The sequence below is a fragment of the Empidonax traillii genome, unplaced genomic scaffold (assembly GCF_003031625.1).
Source record: "Empidonax traillii isolate 1590-97213 ecotype Southwest subspecies unplaced genomic scaffold, ASM303162v1 scaffold53:size2875158, whole genome shotgun sequence".
Taxonomy (NCBI): Eukaryota; Metazoa; Chordata; class Aves; order Passeriformes; family Tyrannidae; genus Empidonax; species Empidonax traillii.
In genome coordinates, this window is record NW_020955246.1 from 2,571,797 (window position 1) to 2,593,051 (window position 21,255).

General features: G+C 37.5%; 2 protein-coding genes across 6 annotated transcripts in view; one reads left to right on the forward strand and one right to left on the reverse strand.

Annotated features, from left to right (window-relative positions):
• The window catches only part of CHRM5 (cholinergic receptor muscarinic 5), a 60,819-nt gene extending 53,115 nt beyond the window's left edge, over window positions 1-7,704 (forward strand). For all 4 annotated transcript variants that reach the window (XM_027879312.1, XM_027879308.1, XM_027879309.1 and 1 more), the window contains exon 3: window positions 4,941-7,704. In XM_027879312.1, the coding sequence (XP_027735113.1) occupies window positions 5,024-6,604 (1,581 nt within the window). In that variant the 5' untranslated portion in view covers window positions 4,941-5,023 and the 3' untranslated portion in view covers window positions 6,605-7,704. The remainder of the gene's footprint in view (window positions 1-4,940) is intronic.
• Window positions 7,705-13,836: 6,132 nt separating this feature from the next.
• LOC114055330 (fibrinogen-like protein 1-like protein) lies at window positions 13,837-18,859 on the reverse strand. Of its 2 annotated transcripts, XM_027879318.1 has the most exons (3): window positions 18,105-18,859; window positions 17,838-18,022; window positions 13,837-15,544 (listed from the first exon to the last, which is right to left on the reverse strand). In XM_027879318.1, the coding sequence occupies exons 2-3, from the start codon at window positions 17,983-17,985 to the stop codon at window positions 14,844-14,846; spliced, it is 849 nt and encodes a 282-aa protein (XP_027735119.1). In that variant the 5' UTR covers window positions 17,986-18,022; window positions 18,105-18,859; the 3' UTR covers window positions 13,837-14,843. The 2 variants fall into 2 exon arrangements, with proteins under 2 accessions (XP_027735119.1, XP_027735118.1); XM_027879317.1 differs by having other exon boundaries at window positions 17,838-18,859.
• Window positions 18,860-21,255: the final 2,396 nt, after the last annotated feature.

Sequence of the window (21,255 nt, forward strand, 5' to 3'; positions counted from 1 at the left end):
CTGCCAGGGCGAAGAGAATGAGCCCCACCTGGCTACAACCTCATTTCAGGTAGTTGTAGAAAGTTGTAAGGTCTCCCCTGAGCCTCCTTTTTTCCAGATTAGGCAAACCCAGCTCCCTCAGCCGCTCCTGCTTTGTTCCAGACCCTTCACCAGCTCTTTTGCCCATTGCTGGACACCCTCCAGCACCTCAATGACTCTCTCATAGTGAGGGGCCCAGAACTGAACACAGGACTCAAGGTGCAGCTTCACCAGTGCCAAATACAGAGGGAAAATCACTGCCCTGGTCCTGCTGGCCAAACTATTGCTGATACAAACCAGGATGCCGTTGGCCTTCTTGGCCACTTGGGAACACTGCTGGATCATGTTCAGCCAGCTGTTGACCCGCACCTCCAGCTCCCTTTCCACTGGGCAACTTTCCAGCCGCTCTTCCACCAGTCTGTAGCATTGCATGGGGTTGTTGTGACACAAATACAGGACCTTAGCTTTCTGTAGCAAATGAGGAAAAAAACAACTGATCTCAGGCTGACAGGGTGTTACACAGAAAGCTACGCTACGTGAACCCTGTGAGGTGATTCTGCAGCCACTTGAGGAGTGTCCTCCTCTGAGGATACAGAGCAGAGACATGGGAAGCTTTGTGCCATGCTGGTTTGTTCTGCTCATCTTGAACTAAGTAGCCACCCATGTGCCCTTGGGAAAGTTCACCAAGTTTCTAACACTAGCTTGCCAGATTGCTCTTGAGCGTGCAGGCTGTCATTTGACAACACACATTAAAATATCAATCTGGTTTTGAAGGTCTTTAAACTCAGTAGCCCTTCCAGGAAAATGTGACCACAATCCCATTTTCTGAAATCATGGACTGTACTTACTCTGCACTACTACCTTTGGTAAGGGCTGCTTAGTTCTGGGGCATGACATGTAGCGAATCAGTAAATTAGCTTAGCATACACACAAATAAATAAAATAACAGGGAGCAGCACTGGCAAGAATTTTGCGAAGACATCCAAGCAATTCTCGTGCAGCCAGCACAGGTCTGGCAGACACAGAATGAGACAGAGCTAATAAAACCTGGCGAACCCAAGCTGTGCCTGCATCTGTGGTGCAATTAATCTGTGACATGAACAATCTGCCTGCAGATAACTGGAAGCTGACTATATGTACAAATTTAACAACTCACATTAATTAATACTTGATTAGATAGATTGAAAAAATACCATTAATATTTGGCAACAAATAGAAAATACCATTACAGCTCATAAGCATGAACATTATGCATCAATAATTATGAGACATAGCAAAGTCATAATACTGTTCATATGCATTTTGATTTTGTAATTTAATTTTGATCTCCCTATTATTTTCATCTCTAAGATAGACAATTAACATAAATTATGTTACCATAGCACACAGGAGTCCTGCTCACAGGCACTATTGCCACGAGTAATACACAAATATATGACAAAAGGTAATGCCATGAAATGTTAACACAGACCTCTGAAACAAAAGATTATAGAGTATGAAGAGGTAACAAGAATGGTCAATATGCCAAGAAGAGATCTTTGCATACTAGTAGCTTAGCTGCTGTCAGCTTTTATAGACATTACAGTAAAATAGTCTATTAGGAAGGGAAAGCTTTTGCATGACAATAATAAGACTGCTTTTTATTAAGAAATTAATTGTAGTTTCTGTACCATATTACCAGTGTTTCTGCCACACATGTCAGTTCAAACCAAGAGCAGGACAACAAAAACTTTTGCTTCTCCTTTTGCTCTGAAGTCTGCCATCCACATGGCACAGTTTCAGCAGTCTTTCTTCCTAAATCCTTATGTTAGGGACAGTAAGTGACCTAAGAGGGGGGGATGCTTGCTACCTGTGGCAAAGACAAAACATTAAAGGCGACAGCACCTAGACAATTTCTTGTCTTCTCTCCTCTGGGAAAAGTGTTATCTTCTGGCAAAAAAAAGGCTGAAAGTTGAAACAATCTCCTATGCAGTTGCTCATACCCAGATGTTAGGCAGATGTAGAAGTTTGTGTATGTTGATCCATGTGCTTGATGTTCTTAGCTTGTGCCTCTTTAAGACAACTTCTAGCCTTAGCTGGTGTCTTGCAACTTGTTAAAATTCATGAGCCCTGACAGTGTTTCAGGTACATTAGCTGTCGAGGCCCGGAGCACAGTCCCGCTCTAGGAGTACCATTGGCTATGTTAGAGTTTAGCTGGCTGAATCCAAGGTCAGCAGTTCTGCTGATAAGACCTATTGTGAAGAAAGTTAGAAATAACAGCCCCTCTCTCTCCTTTTTCTTGGAAACTGCTTTTAAGCCGAGGCTGTACCACTGACATGCAGCAGCTACATCTACAGCTGCTCTCCTATTTCCTCAGTCCTGACTCAGACCTGCTGGCTGGGCTTCCTGGATTGCTCTTGGCCTTTCCTCATCACTACAGACTTGTTGTGCAATCACTGCACTATGTTTGACTCTCATCACCATCACTGGCCTTCTCAAGAATCAAAAGTACTTCTCCACATCCTGCTGCTTCTTGGTGAGGTCATAGCTCCCACCTGCCTTGGCATCATGCTCCACCCGTGGCTCACCTTCCTTTGCTTAAGCAAATGGCCCTCACCACCCCCTGACATTGCCACACTAAAACCACTACCACTCTGCCTTACTTAAAAATTTAGTCACATGGAACTTTTAATGTGCAGAACAACTCTGCTGACTGTCCACAATACATGAGGTAGTAGAGACAGATTTGTCTCTCACAACTCAGCTACCTATCACAGCCATACAGCTGCTCCACACACCTTTGTTTCACACTAAATGAACCTCCTCTTCAAGGTTGTGTAAAGGTTTGTAAAGCCAGCACGGCCAGCCATCAGGGCAACTCTGACTTAGGGGAAGTCTTTGCAGAATGCAAAATCAGGATGAAATGTCTTCCTTTGCATAGGGCTCATTAGGACTGCTGTGGCACTTCAGCTCTTCTTGGCTGCTAGACTAGCTCTGCAGGTTGGAGAGAGAGAGCCGAGCAATTAGATGGTCAGCGTGCACATACTATGAGTATTGCTACTTTTCAAGGCCCATACATGAACTAGAATCCTGTTGAATTAGGTTCAATATATGCTGTGTATAAACAGAATACAGATGCACAAATATTTAAATATAAGACAGGAGATGACAGACACACAGATGAAGGAGAAGCATTTTGAGGAGCACGGTACACAGAAGTCACAGGAAGCTTGCCATTACCCAGTTTCATCACAGCAAGAGATAATAATTAGGTAGGGTTTGAAGTAGAAAGATACAGACTGAAGTAGATAAACTTCTGTGGATACTTAGGAGACCAGGGACAAAAGTGAAGGAAACAATGAAAGAAAATAAGAATCATAGAATCATCAAGGTTGGAAGAGACCTTTAAGATCATCAAGTCCACCCACCAACACAACACTGCCACTGTAACCCCTAAACCCATATCACCACTACCAGGTTCAGATGCCTCTTAAACACCTCCAGGGATAGTGACTCAACCACTTCCCTGGGCAAAGAGGACAATGAAAGAAAATGAGATGCTTTTCTGAAAGTTCAATTAGTAGCTGTAAAACCCTGTATTCAGTTGATAAGAGACAGGACCCAACTACTTGGTATACAAAAGATAGATGTGGGAAAGGGATAGGCTGTGGAAGCTACTTGCCAAGGCCAAAGATAACAATGTTCTGAGAGTTAGGATGAAAGATGAAAACATATAGAAGTGGTATGGATGGATAGGGAGGATCACAGATAGAGATCTGATTCAGAGAGAATCCTAACAGCTTAGAGCTGGACTTTAATAGTGATGAACCAGTGTTTGCTTTGAAAAAAGGGATCATCTTACCAGTTTTACACTAGCTACATGCTCAGTAGAAAAACATGTTAATATTTTTTCTTTCGTTTCTGATTTTAAAAACTAAGTACTATTTGACTATTCCAGTATTACAGTTTTGCAAGACATTAGCATCATCTATGTGATTGAATTACTCAAAATCCAGAGAGTATCTGTGAAAGAAATTTTGCCTAATACAGGCATGTATTCACTGGCACAAGAAAAAAGCACTGAGGAATGTAGGAAGGAGTGGATGTCAGACATATATGTATGCATTAATAGAGTGGTCCTATTTTCACCTTTTGCTGCTTATGCAAGTTAAAAATTTTTTATTAAATTGGTTTTGTAGCATTCTTTGTCACTGTGGTTATCTATTGCTTCTTCCTCTTTGGTTTACTCCTTTCTCAACCCTACCATCCACTCACCAAACTACCCAGACTGTAGTTCCACATCTAACCCAGTCAGTCTCCTCTGTCCTGAGATCTCTTAATGGAGAAGAATCTTTCCTGCTTAACTTATTTTTCCAGAAACTTCTTCCTGACCTTGCCTGCTTTCTTAGTTCAGATTCCCCTTCAATTGACTCAAGCACTTCTAACACTTAATTGTTTCTTGCTGTCATCATGGCAGTGTGGTTCCTAATTCCCTATGCATCCTCAGTTTTCTCTTGCTCTCTTTCTGTTGATGGTCACTTTTCAAAATTTTCCAAAGATCATTTCTGAAATCTTGACATGCCTTCTACATAGTACTGTGGGAAATAACACAGTGACTCACTGTCTTACTGCACTGCAAAACTTGACATGTTTGTCTTTGAGAATATGCAGAGTGTCTTCTAAAGTATTCAAAATGTAAGAGCTGATGTGATTGACTATCTTATGAAACAATAGTTACATTGCATTTTGAAATGTCATAAAATGTCAGAGGACATTGTCTTAGGGTGAACATTTGTGGTAGGAAGAATAACCTAAATGCAAAAGGCGAACACAAATAATTTAATAGGTTGTTTTACAAATGTTTTTGTGGTAACTCTAATGGAAGTCTGTGCTATTTAATGAGGTACTTTCATTTTGTTTTTTTTCTCCTTTGATCATTTTAGCTATCTCCAACAGGATGTTTTTGAATACAGAAAGCAATATGCAACAGTGTTAAGATCCTGATGACAATACACCAAGAACAAGAATGGAAGTCAATTTATTCAGCAATTCCACTGTTGTAAACAGTTCATCAATCAACCATAAGCAGTTAGAGGGGCATAGCCTCTGGGAAGTCATTACTATTGCCACGGTAACTGCAATTGTAAGCTTAATAACCATAGTGGGAAATATTCTTGTAATGATATCCTTTAAGGTTAACAGTCAGCTCAAAACTGTCAACAATTATTACTTGCTCAGCCTCGCCTGTGCAGATCTCATCATTGGGATATTTTCTATGAACTTGTATACATCCTATATACTCATAGGCCATTGGTCTCTTGGAAGCCTTGCCTGTGACCTGTGGCTAGCACTTGACTATGTAGCTAGCAATGCCTCAGTAATGAACCTCCTAGTCATCAGTTTTGACAGATATTTTTCTATCACAAGGCCTTTAACTTACAGGGCCAAACGCACACCCAAAAGAGCTGGCATCATGATTGGTCTGGCTTGGCTAATTTCCTTCGTGTTGTGGGCACCTGTAATCTTGTGCTGGCAGTATTTTGTTGGTGAACGAACAGTACCACCTGAGGAATGCCAGATACAGTTTCTAGATGAACCCATTGTCACCTTTGGTACTGCAATTGCTGCTTTTTACATTCCAGTGTCTGTGATGACCATTCTGTATTGCCGCATCTATAAAGAGACAGAGAAACGTACCAAGGACCTTGCTGAACTGCAGGGTTCAGAGTCTGTGGCAGAGTTTGAGACAATAAAGCCTCAGAAAGCTCTCCTGAAGTCTTGCTTCAGTTGCAAGCAACAAAACTTAGTCAAAAGAGAGAGGTGTCAGGCTTCTTGGTCTTCATCTAGTCGAAGTACATCAGCCACAGTGAAAGCATCTCAGGCAGCAAGTACTTGTATCGACTGGGCTAAGGCTGACCAGTTAACCACCTGCAGCAGCTACGCATCATCAGAAGAGGAGGATAAACTTGCCACTGACTCAGTTTTCCAAGTAACTTACGGAAGTCCATCTAAGGCAGAAGAGTTTAATGAGAGTACAGATGTTGTCATCAAAGACCAACCTGAAGAAAATGATTTTGAGAACCAGAAATACTTTTTGTCACCTGCCAAAGACCACATACAGAAAAGTAAAAAATGTGTAGCCTATAAATTCCGATTGGTGGTTAAGGCTGATGGCACTCAGGAAGCCAACAATGGTTGCCAAAAAGTAAAAATAACTCCTTGTTCTGCTGCTCTGTCAAAGGATCCTTCCATCAAAAGCATGGATCCAAATATAAATAACCAAATCACCAAAAGGAAACGGATGGTTCTTATAAAGGAGCGCAAAGCAGCACAGACTTTAAGTGCCATTCTTTTGGCTTTTATTATGACCTGGACTCCCTATAATATCATGGTTTTGATCTCTACATTTTGCCCTGAATGCATTCCAGTAACATTGTGGCACCTTGGATATTGGCTATGCTATGTGAACAGCACCGTTAACCCCATGTGTTATGCCCTCTGTAATAAGACTTTCAGGAAGACTTTTAAGATGCTGCTTTTCTGCCAGTGGAAAAAGAAAAAAGTGGAAGAGAAACTATACTGGCATGGCAATACCAGACTGCCATAACTACTTTTGTATAGGGAATAAGGGAAATATAGATATTGATGTAACCTAGCAAATTGACTGTAATTCTGTCTTTTCAAAGCTGTTGCATTATGTGTCTAGTGGTTAAAAAAATCTGTTGAAAAGTTAAATTTTGCATGAAAATAGTGTGTGCTTGGGATAAAAAGTTAGTGGCTGCTATGAGCAACACAGTTTGGTTTTGACTATGCAGTAGATCTGCATTAAAGTTACTATGTTTGGGGTCTTATGTCCTTTCTTTCAGCCTAAGAATATGTGGAGTAAATTATGAACTACTAGAAATTAGACTGGGATAGTCATCCAATCATCAGGTCAGGTCATCTAGTCTATCTCTCTGTAATTCCCTGTCTTCCTATAATTCCTTGCTAGTGTATTGTCTATTTAGTTTTCAATGTAGCAAGCAACAGAGCTTGTACTGCTTCTGTTTAGAGACTTTTCCACCTGCTGTTAAAATGAAACAAGGAATGTGTAAAGGGATAAATGCTGTCATGCCCAATAATAAATGTTTAGGGAGATTAATAATACTCAAAATGAACACACATATTGCAGGAGATTGTAATACTGATAAAATTCCCACTTCGAGGAGGACTTTTGTGGAGACACTGGAAGGGCTAATAGTGAAGGGAATAGCTAATGTATTTTGTATATGAAAAAGCCAGTCCCAATCTCAGTTCCAATCCATCATGCAAGTCACTGTCATCTGCAAAAATGGTGTTGATCAGCAGATATCTCTAAATTTCTCCAGTTCCCAGTACCTCTGAAGGAAATTTTAAAATTTTATGCAATACTGACAATGGTATAAATCAGAACTGACTGTAAAGCATAATGGATACATTCTATCTACAACACAAGGAAAGCCTTTTTCCATATCACCTTTGTTGTGCTTCCCCTGAGCCCAAAATTTTCCATTACTGATGGAATAACGCAAAACAAGAGAAAAATATGTATTGGTGCACTGTACGTTTACTACCTATATATAAAAAGTGACAGAATTGGCATCCCTGGAAGAAGATTTTTTTTTTTTGAATATTTCTATAAAAATATTAAGGACGCTTTGCAATTTTTTTTGTCTTTGAATAGCTTTATAAATACTAGTCAGCGTCAGCTGCTTGGAAACACACGGTACCTTCAGGCGCTCTCTTTTGGTCTGGTAGAACTATATCTGCTACAGTACTGGGGGCTGGAGTCAACCCCTCAGGTGGCTTTAGCTTCTGGGACTGGGTTGTACTGGCCTAGTTACAATGACCTGAGGCACTGGCCACTGGCTGAGGTTTGCTGTGGCTTTTGGCACCGGGGCCAAACTGCCTGTGCCTGACTGACGTCTGCGATAGATTGGCAGAAGTCCTGCAGCACTGACTGAGTGCATAAGCAAGGGGCTGCCTTCAGCAGAAGGCCATTGGAACAGAGGTACTGACCTGCCTCCTTCTGGCAGGAGCAAATAAGAAGCCTCAGAAAAGGCCATGTGAAAACAAAGTTAATGGCAACAGGAGTCATGAGGAATGAAGACGTAATGGAAACAAATGTTTATGAATAAATGAGAAAGATCTTCGAGTACTTAAAGTTCAAATTCAGTTCTAGCCTTTCTATTAAAATTCTGAATGAGATACTCTGGAATATTAGTTTGGGACAATCTTCATATAATATCTACTATACACTCTAGTTGGACATTATAGTGGTGACATGACCCAGTTGCACATTTCAGGGATTGTATTAGTCATCATGAATGTACCATTGCTCTCAGTGAAATTGTTTGTATAATTTATTAAATTATCATACCATCAAAAAGTTTCCCTATAGATAAATAATTCTACCATTTCAACAACCACAGTAAAAGTAATTAACGCTTCCTTTACCCCCAGTCTTCACAGGGCAAAATTGTGTCAGTGAAAGATTGGCAGTGTAATAATGTAGAAGTATGTTCTCTAAAGTCACAATAGATTTTGTAATGCACCATACTGTGCCTATTATTTTTTGTGCATTAGCATATGATTACTTATTAAAGGAAAGCAGAGGTTTTTATAAAGACCCTTTCATCAACCTTGCTCTGTCACTATCCAGAGCTTTTCCTGTGTACAGTAACTATGTACAAATTGGTTATTATAGTGGGTTTATTTTATATTACATTGGATCAGACATTCAGTAAGCTATGCTTGATTTTAAGCAAATGAATGTGCCCCTCTGGGGCACAAGCTGTAGTTAATGGCAAAATTTATGAGGTAGTAACAGTTCCTGCTAGCTGCACTGTTATTACTAAAATGAAGCATTGGCTTCTACTGAAATTAAACAGGATATTTTTTGTTGGTTTCAGTTTCTGTTGAAGAATGTTCTGTAAATGTTCATGGACTCTGTGCTCAGTAAATGTATTAGAATACATGGTGATGGATGCAACAATGTTGGTTTAATGTAATTGTGAAATATGTACTCAAATTATGCTGCTAGCACTTGTCATGTAAGAGATTACATGGCCAAACATGAGTACATTGTAAATATCAAGAATTATATAAAGAGGTGTGTGTTGCTTTATTGTTATGTAGGATGTTTTTTCTTAAAAAAAGAAATCAAAATCACAAAAAGACAAATATGGTTATCATCGGAGTATCAGTTAGTACTTAATTATATTTTGTACCTTTGAACAGTATTGTGGGACTTTTGCAGTGTATAGGACAATCTTGTTATCTGTATTTCTGTACTTTTAATGAAATTTTTACTGATCCTATAATTGGTTATGGTCATGGACTAGTGAAATTTTTTTTGTAAGATTACATTTTATTTATACATAATTACATACACATACATACATATACATATATATGTATGTATTATCAATATAGTTGCATAAATATACATCCCTAACCAAGCTTTTCAGAGACCCAGCACCTTTTATATTTTTGAGCATTGAATTTTCCCACAAACTGGGGGTAGGATTTTTGCCTCTACCTTTTCATATATGTCAGCCTCCCTGCATGTTCCAGATCCCCATAAATTATCAGCTAACATTAATTTTCTGGAAATATAGTTTACGTTTGTAGTTAAATACTTGGAATAGTTCCCAGAATTTTTAAACAGCTATAGAACACCTGGATACAATTGTGCACTTTCTGTGACTACTTAGAGTAAAGAGCTTTGCAAAGGACAGAAAGGTCATGATAGACCATAAATGCAAGGGTTTCCTTTATAGAAAAAATCTTGTTGAATTGAAAAAGAATGAAATCAAAAAAGTTACAGAGAAAATAGCCTAAGAACCTGTAAAATATGATGGAGAATATTTTTCCATTAATTATACAATTCATTTGCCAATAATGCTTATCCTACTCAACTATTTGTGTTAATTATTAACTGCTATTAACTGTTGACAATTATTTTTATATGTAGATTTTTGTTCCTCATCTCATTTGTATCCCTAATGAGGCCTGCACTGGGATATATGGACTTGAGCAGTCTAGATCCAGAGGCAGTGATGGACTTCAAGGCAAAATACTTCACTGTACTTTCTTTTCACACTTTAGATATTGTTCCATTTTCAGAGCTAAGTCTCATGAAAAGTCCCCATCTGTGATTCTGATCATTTTATCTTGCACATAGGGCTGTTTCTCAGTAATCTGTGACATTGCCTCCTTGTCATATTTGACAGATAACCTGGACATGTCAAACTAATTTAACTGATAAATCTTAATGCAAATGCAGGTAAGGATAGTCACATCCTTGAAGGAATAGAAATCTCACTGAGGTGTGGTGTGTTAAATTTAGCTGAGAAGTCATTACAACCAATAAAGAATCCCATATTGTTTGGAAGGTGCTGTTCTCTCATACAATGTAGTTGTTATAGAATTGGATACCCAGTTTAAATCTGAATTTCATACCTCTAGACTTTAGTGAGATTCTGGATTTTGAAAAGGATTTTGTAAGATGCTTCTTTACTTGTGGTAGGAAACAGTTTCCAAAGTGACCATTCATAGTTTTGGATTCCCAAAATCTTCATATTGAAGGAGAATTTTTGGATGCTTCTTTTTTAAAGTTACTCTCTAATTTTTCAGGGACATAATTACTGCTGTAAGAAACAAAAACCTCTTTCCTCAGTTGTACCTAACAATCAAGCTGGAGTTACTACAGTCAGTTTGCTGTGAAGTGTATACATTTAGGTGCTCTTCTGTTGGAAAAAAACTCCCCAAAAAACTCCATACTGCTTCCTTCTTTTTGATATTACAGAAGGTTTAAAAAAACTCAGACAAACAAAAACCCCATAAGAATGGCCCACATCCACTACTTTTATGAGCTACAGACTAGGGTCAGGTCTTTGCTCTGAAATGCCCGCAGTGTTTGCCTTGGGGACTCGAAGGCCTCCATCGGTTCCTGTAATGCTCCTGCTGCTGCTGGGTAGTCAGTGGCTTTTCTGTTTTGAAACAGCCTCTAAATTGTAACTCTAGAAATGGGTATTATGTCTTTTCACTCAAATACTTGGCTTTCCCCCTACCAAATCAGGAAGAGGCCATTTCATACATGGTCATCCCAAGTCTCGGTTGATGCCTTTTGAACCTGTTAAGACATTTTCTTCCACACACAATTAACAGTTGAGTGTCACAATGCCTTAAACTTTGACCATTCAAATAAGCATCTTGTTTATTATTTTGTTAATAGTGATGCCATATTTATAACTAGTTTAAAAAAATTGATAACATTGTGTTGTAAAACATGAGACAATCTGTGACTATTAGTGGTTTCAGAAAGCAATGATGTTGCAATTGTTCTTTCTATCTTGGTAAATGTATTTCTTCAGAATCAAGGAACTTCAGTTTTCATTACACTCAGTAAAAGTGCTGCCTTTTACTCAATACTTTTGCGATTAGCCACTAAATGCCATTAGTTTCTATCTGTATCTGCTGATATATCAAAGTCAGACTTCCTTAAAAAAACCCAAATCTTTAAAGTCTTTCAAAAGTTTTCTTCTCAACAGGTACTTCTCCAAATCCTATTTGCTGATGGCTCCTGTTTCAGTAGACCTTTTAAGTTTGGGGGTTATGTTGAATCCCCGGATTACAATGCCAAGATATAAACTATAAGATCTTTTACTCCTTACATGGTGGAGCTACCTAGACATAGTGGAAGTCAGACAGTTGTTTTTATTGTGTGCTCTCCATAAGGCCTCCTTAGGTGTGCAATTCCTCAGCTGTAGGAGGAAGAGTGGAAAGAGGGTGCAGAGAAGAATACCAGCTGTGGAGCACAGCTGCATTCAACTCTGCCTGGGCCCTGATGCCTTCTGAAGTGCAGAAGATGTTAGAGTGACTAAAGGACTCCTTGTTAATTCTAGGATATAAAAATGATGAGAGGCAGCAAATGTTCTTAATTTATGGATGCTCAGTATTTTCAGCCCTAAAACCACTCTGTCATACTTTTAAACCTATGGTTAACACATAAAAAAAGTCACATGAAAGGCTGGGAAACCAGAAAAAAAAGCATGCACTTTCTTATATGAAAACTGAATGATTTTTAAAGACAAAAATAAATTCTGAGTCGATTAATGTGGTATCTTACATGAAAATGTGCTTACTTTTCCTGCAGTTGAGAAAACAGGATAGGGAGAAATGCAAAGTAGCAAAGAGGTGAAGAAAACTATTTCATTGCAATTGTTAGGAGATTGCTTGTTAAAAAGGGAACCTCTCCCATTCACAGATGCTTGGAGCTGGAACTTATTACTCTAGATCTTGTAATTTTGGAAAAATATTTATTTGACCAAATACATTTTTTTCAACAGATATTCGTGGGAAGACTCTCCTTTTTTTATACTGCAGGTGGCAGTATAATCAGGAAAGGCTAAGAGAGAGAGAACATAGGAGAAATGTGATGGGGAAAAGAAAATAGGAGTAGACAGAATGGAAACCTTCATGCTTCAGTCTGAGATTTTACTGATTGAGTGTTGAAGGCCGGCTGCCTTCTGGACTGCCTTTCTGCAATCTGGTGATTTAGGTTCAGCAATGGAAGAAAAAAAATCTGTTAAGATAATCTTAAGATAGATCCCTTTAGCTAGGGAATTATGAAGTAGAATATAGTCCACTTCTAAAGGTTCCATGGTGGTGGATGTTTTTGAATATTCATAGTCCCAAATTCAGCTCCAATAGTAATATCCATCCATATTTTGTTTAGAAGTGTGGAATGTACCTCAGTCCCTGAGTTCCATTAAATGTCTTTGTTTGATCTGAATTAATAACTTTTTTTTTTTTTTCTCTTGATGGTAGACTTTTAATGAGTTTTTACTCTATTTTTATCTAGTTCCTATACTGGACTGTATTATCAGCATAGGTTTGTAGGACTCCAGTTAATACCAGAGTCCCTACAGAACTGGGCAGCTGGATTTGGGCTGCCAGTGTCCAACTCATTTATACAACTTATTTGCAGAGCCCTTTATTTCAAAACTCTCCAAAACAGGCCAAGGGTGGGCTGCAGAGCAGGTTACTTGCCTTTGATGATCAGATGTAGCCTATGGACTTTCTGTTATGCACTTCAATGTTAAGGTTATTCAAAACACATTTTTGGAAGGTGTGTGAATCTGGCTATATGGCCAGGAATTCAAATAAAAGTTAAGGGAGACTGGCAGCACTCAGGCGATTTTCTTGTATCCTCATTACAACTTTGGAGGTATCCTGGTAGAGTTACAGCAGAACCTACATTAAATTAACTCAACGATATAAAACTCAATTCACGTACTATTTCTTTCTGTATCACGCTTCTATCTTTGAACACAAATTCAGGGGAGAAAAAAAATCAAATGCTGCAAAATTGACGTGTGCTATGTCGGCCTCACCCACGTAACATATCTGTATCTCTTTCTGAAAATGTTGCAGTGCATCCTGAAAAAATAAATATTGCTTTCTTGGCTTTTCTGCTTTCCAATTAATTTTTCTTCTTAAATAATACTGATAGTCTTCTCAAAACACAATATGATTTATTTTCTGTGAAGCAATTTTCATGAAAATGATATTTCATCATATTTTAAATTCTGTAACTGAAATATCTAAGAAAACATACATGATAATCTAATTATTATCCTGACACTTTGTATAATGCAACAATAAAACCTCCTCAGTTATCATCTAGCAATTTCAATGGTATAGAAATGTGTGAATGAACTCAAACAGAGGTAAAAGAAAGCAAGGTCTTCGAGGTTATCAAAGCTAAAATTCTTTTATTTATTATTTTAAAACAGAAATATATATAATTTTTATTTTATAATTAGAAAAAAGACATTGTTTAAATAATGTCAAGTCTGAGTACCAAAACAGTTGAAGGTAAGCAAATGTGAAATAAAGCCTGTGTTCTCTTCTTTCTCACGGTGGTATTAAGAAAAGAGAAAGCTGAAGCACATCATGGAACAGGGAGAAGCAACAGTCAAATCATGATAAATAAAGTGAAGTGATGGCTAAAAAATTAAGCAATAAATAAACAGTTGCAAAATCATTTGATCTTTTAAAACATGTGTTCTCTGAGTTTCTTGGGGAAAAATTCAGATGGGTTGTAAGCTTTGGATTAGCAACTTTAAATGGCAAAGCTGACAATCCCATTAGTGCTGGGTGCTCTAAACTGAAGGAAGAAAAGAAATGCCTATGCTGAGTATTTCAGTGCATATGGGGTCATTAAAAAGTAGAGATAAAAAAGAGTCAGTGAATGGGGAAAGAAGCCATGGGAGATAAGGTAATTCCAATTTTATAAATTAAAATACAGTTCACTAAAGTTATAAAGAAAAGGCCTGTTGCTGCCCTATGGTACACAATACTCTTCAATATGCATTTTGTAAATGTGGGCACTTCACTGGAAATTTCTCTCATGCATGATATATGAAGATGTGCAATTATAGGAGATCAATCATGAACATTGATACTGGAAAAAAACCTTCTGAAATGCATTTATATTCACGTATATATTGTATAAGACATTGTATCCTGGATTTCATACCTGCCTTGTCTTATGGCTAAAATACTATAAAATGATTTTTTTAAATCCTCGGGTTCTTTAAATCTTGTGGTAGAGGCCTCAGTTTCTGACAGTTTCTCACTTGTGTTGTTGGCGTATTTCTATGACATGGTCCAGTCCCGGATGATATGTTATCATAAAGCCCTTGCAGAGGCCCAATTTATTTTCAGTCATGTTTACTTAGTGTGATTGTTGAGTCAGTGACTTCACTTCAGTCACTGGACAAAAAGTCCATGTTCCTTCCGAAGTACACACAGCTTATCTACAGTTCAACTTTCTGACACGGGCAGGACTTTGATGGATATGACAGGTGGTGCTCAATGGGTTTGATCATCATCCATGCAAACTTGCACAGGCGTTGCTTGTTGCAGTCTTTTTGCCAGTATATCATGTTCCTACGGTTTAGATTTGCTCCAGCACATGCGTCGTACCACCAGCCTCCCCCAGGAATGTCATTGAGTTCCAGTTTAGCGCAATTCAGAAAGTAATTGTCATTGTCTCTGTCCTTGGTGGTGAACTTCTGGTTGTCATGGAGATAAGCTTCTGTGTCCAGGGTCAGTGCATCAGTGGCATTACCTTTGTATAGACCAACCCTAATGCGGTATTGAGACTCCTCACCTTCAATAAGGAATGGTTCATACTGTCCCCATTTAATTTCAGCATTTAGGTTTACAAGTTTAACTCCAAGTATATATTGCACAGAGCTGCTAGTTAATTGATGCATATATTCATTTCCTAACCAGTGGTTCTCATGAACAGAGCCAAATCCATATTTGTAGTCCTGCCAGGTCCTGTCAAAGTCGACAGTACTGTTGGCAGTAATGTGCTGGATTATTGTCCAGCCACCATCCTGCATGTTACAAGAGACAACAATAGGGTCCTCTTTTGGTTGAATGATGTAAAGACCATCTCTGGAATTTCCTTTGGAGCGCTGAAAAATCTCAAAACAATCTCTTGGATAGTCTGAGAAAAAAAATAATCAAAATTAATTTCTGTTCAAATAATGAATTTTAGAATTTGAACTCTGTCCTTTAGCGTAAGTGAATGATTGCCTTCTGATTGGAAGCTGACTCTGACTTCATCCCAGATGGTTGGCACTCACTCAGCTAAAGGAGGAAGACTTCAGGACAGAAGATGCAGCAAGTATTCAGAAATGCAAAAAGAGGTTCATTACCCCATGATGCAACAGAAGTGGTATTGTATGGTCTCATGACCAACAGATCAAAAATGCACTGAACAGTCTGGTTAGTGTAAAAAGCAAACAAACAAAAACAACAACAAAAAGTGCCCCCAACTTTCTGGAAAGAGAAGGGGACCATGAGTGACTATTTTATCTACTACTCGTCCTATAGGGACCAGCCTTCTCACAGAATAATTAAATTTCTTCTCTTCCAACTGAAGTGTTGTAGACTTCAATAACTGTCAATACGCTGATAGAATTCCTCATCTCATTCCCAATCTAATTTTAATGGCTTCCACTGTCCATCGTCATCTTTCTTGTGCCCCAGTGTTCTTTTGTTAAATAAGTGCTTCTTCCTGGGTAATAAGCCCCCATGTACCATGACAAAAACTATATTTTTAACAAGTCTTTGTTTTGTTAGGATAAGTTGTTAGGATAAGTAATTTCTTTTATTATTTCATCTAAGACAAATCTTCAGTTCTTTTTTTGTCTTAGTAGCTTTTCTTCACCTCTTCATTGCATAATCTCCTCGAATGTGGGTATAATTTGCACACAGTATTGCAGATGGCCTTATACAGTAACTCTGATTCTTTGAAAGTCTTACTAAAACATCTTTGTTGATATTTTCTAGGATTGCATTTGTACTGCTTAGTTTTCTTTAAGCTGGAGTTTGGTTCTTTGAAACTGGTAAGGTCCTCACCTTGCAGCAAAACCTAACCTTTTGTACTCTATTTTTCTTCTCAGTGGTATTACTTAAAAACATCTGGAGGGTTTTCTACATAATATTCCTACTTTTTCTATTTGCATTTCTCACCTCATGGTATCATTAAATTCTGTCATCATATTCCTATTTCTGCACTGGTGTACTCCGTAAGAATACTGAAAAGATCACTAAGAAGCAAATACTTCCAGTCTGACCTTGACTTTATGGCTTACTTTTTTACCCAACTCATTGCCATTTTCTTTTCAATCTCAATGTAGCTCTACCATTTCTGATTTAATATTGTTTTGTATCGTATGCTTTGTAGAAATCCAGAATAATTAAATTAATTCTTTAATAATTATTAATTAATTAATTAATTCATTAAACCCATTAAATAATTATTCAATATAGTCTTTTATATTTGATATTCAGAAGTTTATTTATACTTCTAAGCCACTCAGGACAGATTTACAGGAGTATATAGGATTTCTGAGGTTTTAAATTTTCTGCCTTTCATTTCCTAATAGAATCTACAGCCATGAATAGAATTAATTTAAATCTCAGTACTATCTGCATGACATTATTAAATATCCTGAAAGAGCAGACGTGTGTACGCAACTCTGTACCCCAGATGTTAGAACATTTGCCTGGTAGACATTGCCTGCCTGCCTCCAAACCGGATCCCATGATTTTATAGAAGGATTATTTAAGTCATGTATATAGTTATGTCCAAGTCAGTGATATACACAGTGACACTTGTATTTGCCCCTGTCACTGAACATTACAGAACAATTTCTATAGACAGATAATGAGAAAATTATTTAGGCTGATTGTTATAAGATTAACTTGGAAAGTGAATTTTATAAATCCTGAAGTGCCATTAGTCAGGGGATAAAAATTAATCAGTCCCACTATTCTTTGTGTACATTTTATGTGAGGTCTACTCTGGTAAATGTATTAAAAACCTACCAAGCTGGATCTTGAAAGCTAGATAGGCAGAGGGTTGCCTCAGTTTTAGGTACCAATAGTGGTAAGATGTAATCTAGGTATGATTGTTCTAAGAATAAGTCTTCAAATGTCATAGAATTTTATTTAAAAATACCAACCAAATAATAAACAACCAAACAAAACCAAACACCCGCCCACCAAACAAAACAACATCAACAAAAATCCACAAAAACCAAACAATATGTTAATTTCTCTTAATTAGATGGCTGTAAAGCAAGGTTTTTAAAGATTTGGGGCAGGACATATTCATATTGCAAACTATTTTTTCAGGGCTAACTTTCAAATATGTCAGCTGAAAATGTTATAGCAAAGCAACAAAGTAAAACACAGCATGCATCCAAATCTCTCACTGTCTTTGTGAGTACCTTTTTCATTGGCGTTACCCAGTCTCTCATAGTCTCTTTGGGGGAGAAGGTGGGCATTAGCCAGGACCACTGCCTCTTTGGTGCTCAGTGACACAGTGCATTGAGAGAGCAAGAACAGCATAAATCCTGTTGAGCTCGTCAACAGCATCTTCCTTCTGAGTCAGTCCTCTTGCAGAAATACAGAACTGTAACACAGACTAGAGCCGAAAATGGAAATATTTAGGACTTTTAGTATGGAAATCCTGAAGGAGAAAGGCTTTGAAATACCTAGCTTCAGCATAGTAGGGATCTGTCATAATTGGCTTCTTCCATCTTTGAGGTACCTCTCCTTTCCTAGTGTCTCACACCCCATTTCTGACTAGTCATTCCTGTGACAGAGAGCACTGTGCTGTGACACTTAGAACATCTCTCACCTCTGTCACCTTGTGCCATGCTGGGCAATGAAAAAAGCTATCAAGAGTAATGTAATGACAAAAGAAAAAAGCACATCTTATATTTATCAGAGTTGAATTTGTCTTATTTCCTGAGTCCAAACTACAGTGAGACACCAATGGTCAAATTGGCAGAAACAGTAACATTAGCTCTGCTGACTGTAGTTCAAACAGTTCTCAAAGACAGGGTTTTCTTAGTGCTAGGTATGTTTCCATGCACAGGAAAATTCACTTAAGCACAGCTGAACTATGCTTTTCGTGAATTTCTATCTACAGGTTTAAATAACAGGTCACAGGTTTAAAACAGATTTAAAAACCCAGAAGTTCAATAAACAAATCAAAAAGAACTTTCCTTTAGCCTCTCCAAAATCCAGAGTGCAATATATTGAATTAAAACAGGTTTGAGCTTTTGGGTTACAGAACTTGTAACCCTCCATCCAATACAGCAAGAAGGATTAGGCTATTACTAGACTAGGTCCTGGGGTCCTCACCTAGGCAAATCCCAGATTCTCTGAAAAGGAGTTTCTGTATCAATGACAGTATAGACTGAATCAGGATAACAAATGTTTCCTATACTCTCATTTACTTAGTCTCCAGCCAAAAAATTTAATCTTTTAAATTTTTTTCTTAATTTTATTTATGAGGACTGGGCTCCCCACAGTGACTGTGCTGAAGGCAGAATATGGATCTAGCAAACAGCTCTTCAGTCAGAGCTTATTTCCTGCCAGTGTGAGCACACAGTCTGCAGAGGACAATATCCTCCACAGTGGCTTATGCTGCAACAAGACCACATTCCTTATAAATCTAATGACTTAGTAGCAGATTCAGCAAAGAGTTTTCCAGAGTGAAAAAATATTCAGCATATTTTTTTTTTTAAATGTTCAAGATAAATCATTGTAATAAAGCTCAGGTTTGAGACTTAAGTTTTATACTTACCATACAAAACACCAGCAAAACAGAATTTTCTACGCTACCTAAAACTATTCAGCAATAACTATGATTTACTATTAACATATAATTTGCTATTTTATGCAAAGTTGGTCATTTGACATTAGGATCATAATAAACTGGAAAACTACCTTCCATGAAATTTGGCACAGTGCTTCCCTTCAAGCATTTAAGTTTGCCGTACCTGTATTTCCTACTGTCACGTATCCTTTTCCCTCAAGGCTTTTATTATTTTTGCTATTATTAATTATTAAATTTTAAATGACTGGAAATCAAAACTTAACCCACAAGCATAATTAAACTTCATGAAATTTGACCTTCAACCTGGAGTTATTTTTTTAACAGTTTCATCTTTCTTTTAGCATTTTTAAATGAGTCAGCCTTTTCTTTTTCATAACATTGAAGTTATTTACATATCTGTTTGATTCCAGAGTAGAAGTTGGTAATATAAAGTATTAAGAAAGCACCCAAAGAAAACACCCCTGGGCATGCACCTTACCTCTTGGAAGTGAAGACTGGCAAGGAAGAACACAAATAAATGAGCTCACTCTCTACAATTGTACTTTGCCTGCTACTTAAGTCCAAGTGAATAAATCAGTTCCAGTGTGCTATCACAAACACAGCAAAATTGCATATTCCTTATTTCACACTGTGCTTATTCTAATGGACTTTGCTCCGACATATTACACTTGCAAGTAAGTATGTATGAATTATAAAGTACAAAGTTCTTCCATAATGATTAAAATGACATAGTTACTAAATTATATTTCCTTGATTAATCAACAGACACAGTGATGGGGAATCATGAAGAAGTTTCAGTTCAGTAAATTACTTATGTTGCTTAAATAGACACAGGCAGATGCTCAAATTTACTATATCATTTTGCATAGATTAATTAACTAGAAACTATACTGCTAGTCATATTTAAATTGCCCAGAGACGACTTGATTTTTAATTATTAGGAACAATCAAACCATAAACTATGTTGTTACTTCATATTTTAACAGGAGTGAATCAGAAGCAGTGTCTCAGAGCTCTAAAAGTAAAAAAAAAATAAATAAAAACAACAACAACAACAACAAAAAAGGCAGAACAGGCTGGTCAACAGGTTTGTATTTTAGTTTATGTGGATTAACAATAGTTAATTAACATTAATTCAGGTCACAACTGTAATGAATTAATTATTTGTTGCTGTGGATCTGAAAGTTCTACTGTCTGTGTGCATGGCTTTTACATGGTGTCTAATCTAGCATTTGCCCTTTAAAGATGAGCCAACACTTAAGTTTTTGAGCTCCTTGATCCACTGTGGAACCCTTGAAACAAACCACAATTAAAACTGATGGACCATTTAAGTCCTGTGCAAGTTCTACTTCAGGATTCATATAAAATCATAATTTCTTCTTCAATACCTCATCCTCAGTGAGCATCTACATGTGAGGATTTGTATTTATGTACAATATTTAATTAAATAAATACCCTTAGAAAATGTTTTAGGAAATATTTCCTTGTAATATTTAAAACTCAGTGATATTTCTCTTCACTTTTAAAGTACAAGCAATGCTTTATTATACAGGAGGATGGCCACAGAGAGTCAGAACAGTATCTTCTCCCTGTCACTGGTCAGAGCTACTCTGCTTTTAGCATTGTGAAGCTCAGGGAATTTCTGATATTTGTGTGTTTGAAAATATGTAATTTAGGGTTAGTACCAAGTTTTACAAGCCTTGCAAGGGTCTGAAAATATTGTATGGTAGATTATGAAATAATAAAATTGCTCTGGACAGATAAAGATCTTGGTGAAACAGTATGCTAAGTAAAGGTAGAGGAGGGTACCTTTCCACTCAGTCCATATCGATACACTCTGAAAAACACCATTGACTCAAGTGTTGTTTATTGACAGGCTTCTCATCACCCTGGTATAAATTGGGTACATCTTTGCTTTGTGCCTTTGATTCCCATATATTCCATCACTGTTTATCTCCTCCCCCATCTTTCGATTTTTCTTTACCTTCTTGCTGTTTGCTTCTTTGTTGACTTCCAAA

Excerpts from the sequence above, each read along its gene's own strand:
- LOC114055330 (XM_027879318.1), bottom strand. The coding sequence starts at position 17,985 with ATGCTGTTGACGAGCTCAACAGGATTTATGCTGTTCTTGCTCTCTCAA. Across the intron at positions 15,545-17,837 it reads GGGTAACGCCAATGAAAAAG|ACTATCCAAGAGATTGTTTT; the intron begins GTACTCACAAAG and ends TTTTTTTCTCAG.